The sequence below is a fragment of the Liolophura sinensis genome, chromosome 11 (assembly GCF_032854445.1).
Source record: "Liolophura sinensis isolate JHLJ2023 chromosome 11, CUHK_Ljap_v2, whole genome shotgun sequence".
NCBI lineage: Eukaryota > Metazoa > Mollusca > Polyplacophora > Chitonida > Chitonidae > Liolophura > Liolophura sinensis.
Window position 1 is genome coordinate 15237018 of NC_088305.1, and position 10737 is coordinate 15247754.

At 40.4% G+C, this 10737-nt stretch overlaps 1 protein-coding gene across 1 annotated transcript; it reads right to left on the reverse strand.

Annotated features, from left to right (window-relative positions):
• Positions 1 to 893: 893 nt before the first annotated feature.
• On the reverse strand, positions 894 to 6876 carry LOC135477964 (INO80 complex subunit C-like). The gene is made up of 5 exons (XM_064758200.1): positions 6720 to 6876; positions 3984 to 4100; positions 2996 to 3104; positions 1773 to 1840; positions 894 to 1318 (listed from the first exon to the last, which is right to left on the reverse strand). Exons 1-5 carry the CDS (start codon positions 6816 to 6818, stop codon positions 1187 to 1189), a joined length of 525 nt encoding a protein of 174 aa, XP_064614270.1. The 5' UTR covers positions 6819 to 6876; the 3' UTR covers positions 894 to 1186.
• Positions 6877 to 10737: the final 3861 nt, after the last annotated feature.

Consider the following 10737-nt stretch of genomic DNA (forward strand, 5'->3'; position numbering starts at 1 on the left):
ACTTGGTAAACTTTTGATTACTCAAGACTGGCAGTAAAATGGAAAGAAGGATTTATATATATATATATATATATATATATATATGTATATATACATAGATCAGTATTGTGATGTTGTTTACTGTGCCATCAATCATTTTGGACATCAGAAAATGTTCATGCTGCAATGGACATACAGAGATGAAACCAATTTCATCATCACTCATGCTGCCTTCTCAAGTTTTACACGAATGTATCCCATAAAAATCGGAATGAAGAGTCATTAATTTTATATTTTCAAATTGAAATCAGACAACCTCATATGTGACTAGTCAGTTCAAACATAGCCTACTGGTCAGGCATTCTCACAGAAACACGCACTATACCTTTCTTTGATGTTGACCAAAGACAAAAGTGAGCATGGGGAACAAACAACCACCTTGCTCAGACATGAAGGTACCACTAATCAAGCAGGTGCTCGATCAGAACAGAGAATCTCACTTGACAACTGGAAGCGGTGTAAAGCACTTTCAGTGAGACAATGTCGATCCTGGCTTTTGTGAACAAGACACAGCCGAAGTTTTTCACCCAGAATATCAGATATATTGTTTAACCTCTGCTACACAAGTTTTTCACCCAGAATATCAGATATATTGTTTAACCTCTGCTACACAATGTATGTTTTGCATGTATTTGTGATAGCTCTTGAAGGATAAATTAACTGACAGACTTGCTGCTGTTAGAAATTCTACTGAGTATAGCACATGTTTAGTCACTCTGATGCCCTGGAGAGGATTGTATGGTTGCCTGAAAATTCTCCATGTTTTTCGAACATTTCACAGCAGGAAACACATGCTTCCCCACAGAAATGGATTGCACAGTTTTTCAGTTTACCTGGTCTGATCTCCACAAAAGCAGATGTACATGTAACTTGAAGAAACATATCAAAGACATGGAATTTCCACAGAAATTCCCTTCACACCATGCTGCTCCCAGGAAATCGATGAATCAACAACACAATGGTTTCACCTGTTCAACACACCTACATCACCACAGAAGAGTTGTCTTCCCTTGACACAACACAGTGGTCTGGTGTCACCTCATGGAAGAATGCAGTATTTGGTTTTAGACTGGCAAAAATACTGCAGGCTTTGAGGCAGAGTTTTGGGTCATTAATTACCTCCCCTGTTCATGTACGTGTACACACTTCAAGGCACAGGTAAGTTAGCCTTTCGCAGTGCTAAATACCCTGTCACCATGTCACTAGGCAGGTAACTTATCCGTGCAAACTCTTCAGGACTGGCATAACGGATCTTGGTATGAGGGTCTCTGTATTTGGCCTGTCAAAGGGTAAAGAAATGACATTATTAGATAAGTACCTTTACAAGGAAAAAAGGCCGAAGCATTCTAAAGTGTAACACTTCAGTCCACTGGATCTCCACCACAGGTAGCAGATTTACTCTCAGAGACATGGGAATTCCCAGATTTTTCGACATTTATGATGATAATTTAATCCTGGATCATCCATAAAGTTCAAAGCATACTACCAGTGTAACAGTTCACACTGTCAAATCTTCACCGTGCCATACACTGTTCAAGTCACAAAGTTTGCCACAGTTCCCTTGGTGACAGCTTTCCCTTCAGCTCAGGGCCAGTATTTTGTTTTCAGGTTAATGCTTTCTCACCAAGCCATTATCAACACTTGTTTCACTGTTGTATGGGTAAAATTTAGTTACCAACATGCCATGAACTTTGCTTATTCTCAGATTCTACAAAACCAAAGTGAACACTTACCGGTAATCCTGTTAAATCAGAATACTTTTTAGCTGGTTTAAATGACGGAGGAGCATCAATGGTGCCATCTGAAACAGAAACAGCATGAATTCATATCCATAACTGCATATAGATTCATATTCTTTTGACTTCCCAAGCATGCACATTTCAGCAAAAATGGAAATTGGATTCCTCATTGTTCATTGTTTCAGGTTTAACAGGACTTTTAACAGTAATAATGTCACATAACACCAGTGTTCTTTTTTTTAGTGGCTGGAGAGTTCATTGTACATGTGTTTATATGTGCTGCCTCACTGTAAAATCAAGCTGTATAATATCTCAGATGTGACACCTCACCCAGTAGTGACATGCCCACTGTCCCTTTTAATGCAATGCACAAAATGAAAAGGTTTAAATTAACATTGGAATTACTTCATGTAAGTAGACACAGGACTGAAAATTCAAATGACCGGAGAGGTTTACTCATATCCTGCCATCATCTATTTGACTAGATGATGTTAAAATGTGATAAAAGCAATTAAATCTGGCTCAAAAGTATTTAGAAAAGCTACTGGTCACACAAATATCTTGACCGACTCCGCTAGAACAGTTGGTTGAGCCTCCGCTTCGGGGGCAGTAGATCCAGGGTCAATCCTGGGTCAAGTCACACCTAAGACATTAAAAGAGGAAGTTGTAACTTCCTCGCTTGGTGTTCAGCATGAAGGGGATAGTGCAGCGACTGGTTGACTCGTATCAATATAATGGCTTGGGTGGTGCGGCTTACTTGCCTTCGGTAAGGCGTCTCAGTGAAGCAGCACTAGATAAAAGAGCGGTGGAAATCTGTCCTGCAACAAGGAGGCACATTACATGCATTCTAAGGATTCCTTCTTCGTCATATGATCAAACTGGTAAATACGACGTTAAACCCCAAGCATTCACTCAATCACTCACAAACATCTTGTGAAACATTATCCTGCAAACTCAATATGTCAGTCAATGCATGACTTTCGACTGCAACCACTAGCAGGTACAATAACGAACATGAAACATGTTAATTTTCGCTAACCAACCTATCATTTTAAAGTGGTATGGGAATATCAAAACATTACCCTGGCAACTGAACAACAACATACTGCAGTCCAAAGTTGAGATGTGACTTTTGTGCTAAATGTTTTCTTTCAAACAATCATGGCACAATACACTGTTGTTAACACTGATTTAGTCTCACTCCTGTTTTCACTCACATGTAGCATCATCAGGTTTCCATGGTAATGACCTCTCAGCTGCAATGATTTGTTTCAAATTTTTCCATATCCTTGTCTTCTTATTGCCAGCTGCTCCTTTTGTAGAATGCTGCAGATAGAAGAACATTTCTGCATTACCAAGAGATATATAAGCATATCCATATCAATCAAATAACCATAACATTTTGATTGATTCATATACTACCTGGGGTAAACCATTCAAGGGCCAACTAGAGGTTCGCTGCTGAACCACTGCTAATAGCTGATCCTGAGGCTGTTGGAAATCACCACAGGCCCAAAGGCTGGGGGAAACCACTGCAGGCCTAGAGTCTGGGGAAAACCACTGCAGGCCTAGAGTCTGGGGGAAACCACCGCAGGCCTAGAGTCTTTGGGAAACCACTGCAGGCCAAAGGGTGAGCAAAAAGCACTGGGGATGATGGGGACTGCTAGGTCAGAGCCTGGAGGAAAACAATGCAGGACCAGGGGACACTAATGTATGTCCAAAGGCGGGGGAAAACCATTGCTTGGCCAGAACCTCGGGTGTGTGTGTGTGTGTGTGGGGGGGGGGGGGGGGGGGGGAGGGGTGAACTGCTTGGCCAGACACTGGGGGAAACCACAGCAGGGCCAGAGGTTGCGAGAAACCACTGCAGGACCAGAGGATGAAGTCACTGTAGGACAAGAGGCTGGGTTGTGTGTGGGGGGGGGGCGGGGGGGGGGGGAGGGTAACACTGGAGAAACCACTGCAGAATCAGACTGGGGTGAAACCGCTGTAGGTCCAGAGTTTGCAGAGAAACCACTGCTGGTCTAGAGGTTTGAGAGAAATCACTGCAGGTCCAGAGGCTGGGGTAAACCACTGCAGGTTTAATCATAGTTAATCAGTCTGTTGTGTGGCTTTCAACATTAGATTTCCATTCCTTCGTATGATTGAAAGTGTATAAGAAGAAAATCGCGTTTAACAATATACACCCACTATTTATATCTGTCGTACCAAAAAATTAGGGTCCTTGAAAACAGGTGGTGGTGCTCTCTCAGCTTCTGTTACTGCTGGACTTGCGGGCAACTCAGTCGTGACAACCGGTGAGTCACCTTCTGTCACACTGGAGGGCTGCAATAATAATAGTAATAATAAATGAGATCATGTAGATGAAATCTAAGGGCATATGCCAGAAGCTAACTTGCTCTTTACCAATGGGGCTGCATGCTCTAATCTTGCTCTCATTTGATCTTTAAGGATACATGAAATGATTGGTCTTTATTTCTCAATACCAAGTATATGAGGTGGCCTTACATACCAAACTACAAAAAAAAGCTTCTCAACTGTCTTCTTGGTACATAAAAATAACTATCCTTGAGCCTGCTATAGTGACGTCAAATGTGACAGATGTCACCAAAAAAAAATGTTGGAGGGAAGAGTGTGAACTGGGAACACTAAGTTGTTCCCACATTCCAAGCATGTACATCAATGACAACATTGGAGGGAAGCATGTGAACTGGGTATGCTAAGTTGTTCCCACATTCCAAAGTATGTACACAATGACAGCATTGGAAGGAAGAGTGTGAACTGGGTATGCTAAGTTGTTCCCACATCCCAAGTATCGTACATCAATGACAGGCATTGGAGGGAAGAGTGTGAACTGGGTATGCTACGTTGTTCCCACATTCCAAGCATGTACATCAATGACAACATTGGAGGGAAGCGTGTGAACTGGGTATGCCAAGTTGTTCCCACATTCCAAGTATGTACATCAATGACAACATTGGAGAGAAGAGTGCGAACTGGGTACAATAAGTTGTTCCCACATTCCAAGTATGTTCATCAATGACAACACTGGAGAGAAGAGTGTGAAATGGGTATGCTAAGTTGTTCCCACATTCCAAGTATGTTCATCAATGACAACACTGGAGGGAAGAGTGTGGACTGGGTACAATAAGTTGTTCCCACATACCAAGTTTGTTGATCAATGACCACATTTTTGAATATTTCTGACCAATATTGAAGGAAAATCTGTATAATACAAAGCGGTTATTAAGAACAATAAAACATGCCTCAAAAATGAAGATTTTTCTAATTCTTTTCGATATATCTTTCTTCACTTTCCTTAAAACCATACTCTTTGTTTTGTAATACCTTTTCATATAGGTCTACCAGCACACTTTTAATGTTCTTTTCACCACATATCACCGCACAGTCTAGTCTACTCTTTCAACACATACTGTATGTGTTGAGAGAAGGTTGAATTATGGGTAGATAAGAGCTTAGGTGGTTTTCACCGAATCTCCGTTTCTCATCCACAAACCTACCTGGGCAAATGCTAATGGCTGGACAATTTTCTGTATTGTTCTCTAAAATATGTACCATCAGATTTTGCACTGGAAAAAAAAAGCGAGGTTTGGCAGAACTAGCCTAAAGTATTGTTCACCGCTTAACGTACACGGCATTGTCCTGTCTCTGTCATTGTGGGCATTAGTACAGGTCTGTTGAAAGGCTCAAAATAATCACTATAAAACAGTGAAAATATACAACATACATAAATCCACCTGTAATTAAGATTAATCTAATTGTGTTCAAAATTATAGGCTAAAACAAGCATATCTCTTTGTATTCTCATATGTATAAACTATCCTGTAAAACAACACCCTACCTGTGCTTTTAGAAAATATCACATTTTATATCATTAAACAGCTTAAGAAATCTAACCAATATACACTGAAACTTTTGATTATTAATATGACAGTGTTATTGTCAGACATTTCCAAAAAAGTGGAGGTTTGTTTTGTGTCAGTGAATTTAAAATTTAGTTCTCAACTTCGGCATGTTAATCAGAAAGGGTTAAATCAGTATATGGCCTACATGGATAGGCCTAGTCCATCTAGATGGACTCAGTGTGCTATTTTAAAATCCTGACATTCATCATAACACTGAGTCCATCACCACCTCTCAAACCAATCACTGCACATCTGCAAACTCCAAGTCGCTGGGGCCGATTTCAATGAAGTCTACGCTGACAGTACCCAAACTTACCTGCACTAAAAATACATGTTCTTTTTTTATGCCTTTTTGGTTTGAATTACCAAGATTGAAGTTGTTCTTGCAAACAGCAATAGTTTTCTTGAGGATTTCCATGTCGAAACTCAGTTGCATTTTACACTCATAAGTAGGTCGTGTAACACTTCAAAATGGTTGTTTACGGAGAGAAACTTGATACCGCCGAAGTTCTAGCAGTCAATGTCCTTATGGTGAAGTGAATTAGTTCCATGGGTGTGGATAGTAAATTAAGTGTATGGTAGGGGAGATTCCACAGGAAAATTAAATATAAATGCATACAGGTAGTGATGTGGACTGCTATAAGTTGGAAGGAGATGGGAGTTTGATATCCGCACAGTGTTTTTTCAAGGGCGTTGATGGACTCAGAAAATCAAAATAGCACACCGAGTCCATCTAGATGGACTAGGATAGGCCTACTATGTTCTGAAGATTAGTTTGATGGGTTGGTGGATGCAAGTAAAATACAGAAATGTCAGATATGCACATTTTCTGACAAATGGCACATAAGGATACCCTTGACATTTGTTTTTGTTCACAGTGTCTTACATCCCATCGCTGGCGACGGGTTTGTAGAGTATGCAATGATTATATTATATACGCTATGCTTGTTACGAAAATTGGACCTCATATAACACATCTCCCGACAAAAATATTGCTGACAACAAACTTATTTATTACCGTATTGGGCCTTTTCTTTTTGCTGTTTTGATTTCCTAACGCTGGAGAAGACGTTCGAGATCGTGAGTTCTTTGCTCGACTCTTTATTGTACTGGCCATGGCTTCAAGAACTCCCCGGAACTCCCAAGGCAGGGCATCAAGCGAGTTATATCCGGAAGTACAGGGTCCCTGAAGCAATCCGGCGGCCTCAAACGACAGACCGAGGCGTTGAAATGTCGATGTTAGCCGTACTTAGTTTCGCTTTGGGTTAGACCTATATGCAGCTATGGATATGAGAAGAAATAGGTTCTTAAACACTCAGATCGCTGTGGATATAAATGTAAATTATCTCTTACAAACCCAGCAGCTGTGTGTAAACGCTGAAATTGTTTCTTGTAAACCCACAGATTTTTGACTTCAAGCCATAGCAGGGAATTTTTGACAAGTCTGGAGTGGCAATACACGCACGTGATCAAAGACATCCTGAAAGACAGATCGGAAGCTAGAGACCACGTGATTTCCTAAGTAACAAACGACGTGCGTAAAGAAAACGGTCCTCCCAACGTTATTGAATAGGAAAATGCCTAGTGACCTCCAATTTCGGACGCCATCTTCATTGGAAGATGCGCCGAGGCGGTTAGCATGCCCCCGTGGGAGAATGACCCAGGAGCCAATCACCATTGCGGTCGCTTGGCTCAAGCTGGCTCCGTCTCCGGCCGTACGTGGGAAGTCTTCCATTAACCTTGTGATTGTGGGTTTCCATTTGGCTCTGTACGGTTTTTTCTCACCACAATGCTGGTCTACGACCGGCGTCGTACAAGTGAAATATTCTTCAGTGTGGCGTAAAACTACGGAGCCGTGAAAGGGACATGGCGGTTTTCTTTCTTTTTTTTTCTAACTGTGCGTTTTTTATTTTGTCTACTTTTTGCAGTCGATCAGGTTTCTCTTTTTTTTTCAAGCACTCCCCCCCCCCCCAAAGAAAACCCTTTTTAGAGGGCAGACGAAAAAGAAAGAAAACTACCAGAAAAAGGATAATAAGCCAATCGGATCACGTTTGGTTTCGCACTTTCGTTGAAACGCTTATGTATGTGACACTTTCGGGCCTAAGATAACCAGCCAACCATTTGGCCGCATGTATCGCGATTTAGACGAAAACACGAACCAAGTTGGTTTTTTTTTTTGGTTTGTTTTTTTTTCGTCCGTTAAAAAAAAAATAAAGAAAAAAAAAGAAAAAACGCATAGACATACGGAAAAAGAAAAAGAAATCATTGGAAGATGAAAAAGCTGTAAGGTTAACGAAAACTCTGAGGCGAGAGATGTGGCTTAACAGCAGTTAACCGGATGGCCATCTGCCGCCTGTGCCACAGAACATTCAGAAATATGGATAAATTTCAGACCACTGTAGCTTGTATCATGAAATCGGACAGTATCTGTTAGTCCAAAGCATTCCGATAATACTTTGGACTTGACGAAATATTATATCCACCAGTCTGTAGATCTATTTGTAACAAAGTAACAAAACTATATACATGTACCAATTAAGCTATAGGCCTAGTCTATTATAGCCAAGGCGTAAATCTTTTTCAAAATCGTATGAAATTGTGCATAAGTCGCAGTATTTTCATTGAAGTTCTATATTTGTGCTTTTACATCTATGTTGGAGATCGGCCTCCTTTGGACTATTCGATACTCAAATTTACAACTGCAATATCTTTTGTCTTATTTACTGTTTTATTCCAGCTATTATTATTATTCTGCCAAATGTCCCCAGTCGCCAGCGAAAAGTAATTACTCCCCCAAAAACTTTTCACAAATGGTTAAACTTTTCCTTTAATCTTCGCATGGGTCTTTGTGAAAGACTGCATGAAATGAATAATGGTTCTTTGCAAGAAGTGCCAAGTGTATATATTTAAAATGATTCAAGTAAATTCATGGTGATAACATTGTCTCAGTTAATAAGCGTTTACTATGATTGCTCACTTTGCTCAAATCATAGTAATGAAATGTAATGCTTATCACAAAGAAGATCAAATGTACTTTACATGTAATTAAACTCCGCAAGACATGCATAATAAATGCAGAAATATAATTATACAGGACTGTCAATAAAATGCTTTCACATGCAGTATACGGTAATTTATCGCACACAATAAGTTGTTGGGTCAACTCAAAGCCCAGAGTTACAACGGTTCGTGGCTTTGAGCATATAATGTCACTAATATACGGCGAAAATATGTACACGTCTATAATATACTTTAGGTAGTGCGCATTTGTTAATGTATGTTTTATATCCATTTTTTGTGTGTACTGATGATGAAAACCATTTCATCTACAGAGGATTAGTGGATAATAAAATATCCACGTGTTCTGTAGAGTAAAGTGGTAAGACTGGGCTCTTATTTTGCTGAGAGTGAGTGAGTGCTTGGGGTTTAACGTCGTACTTAACAATTTTTCAGTCATATGACGACGAAGGAGTCCTTATGGTACATGTACGTGTAATGTACCTCCTTGTTGCAGGACGGATTTTCACTGCTCTTTTATCTAGTGCTGAGTCACTGAGACGATTTACCGAAGGCAAGTAAGCCGCCCCACCCGAGCCATTACACTGATTCGGACAACCGGTCGCTGTTGTCCCCTATATGCTGAAGGCCAAGCGAGGAAGCTGCAACTTCCTCTTTTAAAGTTTTAGGTGTGGTGACTCGACCCAGGATTGACCCTGGATCTACCGCCTCCCCAAGAGGACGCTCTACCAACCGTGCTATCGGGGCCGGTAGTTTGCTGAGAAGATTACTATATCTACCTATGCAAGTCATGATGAGATTGCATGGGTATTTAAACTTTGAGTAGGCTACATTCTACCGACATTAAGAATTTAACCCAGTTTCACATTGACGTTATTGTGTATGTAATTTGCCAAAAGCTATACCCAGGGAGGTGTTCCGGATTCCTCCAAGCTGCGCCGGTTCCTCAGATATACATCGATCTGCCTGTTTTGTCCACCGGTAAACTTGGCCCCAAACAATAAATACAAGTAAACGGTTTCAAAGAAAGTATAAAAATCCCGGCAATATATATGCATACGAAAACGACCTACTGTCCTGAGCCGATTGTGTAACCACAGGGTCACTAGCGACATATTTAGTTACAATGATACTCTTCGATGTAACATCTGACCTCAGAAAGAAAATCAACTCGGCCTTATGTCATTATGGAGATGACATTCACATCTTCATTTATTTATTTATTTGTTTGGTGTTTTACGCTGTACTCAAGAATATTTCACTTATACGACAGCATTATGATGGGAGGAAACCGGGCACAGCCGGGTGAAACCCACGACCATCCGCAGGTTGCTGAAAAACTTTCCCACGAACGGCCGGAGAAGAAGCCAGCATGATGATGTTTTATATAACCTTGGTTAAATTCTTATGCTGACACTTGAGGTCTATATCTACGGTGGCCTGATAGTGCCATTTTTTTTCAGGATTTTCAACATTTTCTACTCATTTACAATGATTAGGTTTTGCTATTAAAATTGTCATTAAGAACGAGCAATTTAAATTATATCGAAAAGCGAATTAACGGAGACGCAGAAATTGATAAATGCAGCCAAAAACAAATAAACAAACAAAAAACCAATGAAAAACATTTACTCCACCGTGTGAACCTTTTCACGGCGGCATAAACATTTTCTCCGCAATGCGGAAAGGTTTTCTCAACGATGTAAACTTTTACACCTCGGAGGAAATCATAACCTTTCCGTTTGAGGAAAAAACTATCTGCACCACAGAGAAAGGTTTTGTTTGCGATGCCACGGTTTTCTCCCGGTGTAAATGTTTCCTTCACGGTGTAAACTTTGCACAAGAAAGCTCAAGTTTTACCCCTTGTACTGTAGCCTTTTGTTTATTTATACTTCTTACAACTAAATTTAATTGTGTTTTAGTTCATGTAGCCGGCAGGAGGTCCAAAATATGTTGCTTCTAAATAATTTGCTTTAATAAGTTCGCTGAGCACTGAATTGCAGAAAATGTTGATAGCC

Coding starts and splice junctions, on each gene's coding strand:
- LOC135477964 (XM_064758200.1), bottom strand. CDS start 6,818: ATGGCCAGTACAATAAAGAGTCGAGCAAAGAACTCACGATCTCGAACG. Junction 4,101..6,719: donor AAAAGAAAAGGCCCAATACG/GTAATAAATAAG, acceptor TTATTATTGCAG/CCCTCCAGTGTGACAGAAGG. Junction 3,105..3,983: donor TCAAGGACCCTAATTTTTTG/GTACGACAGATA, acceptor TTCTATCTGCAG/CATTCTACAAAAGGAGCAGC.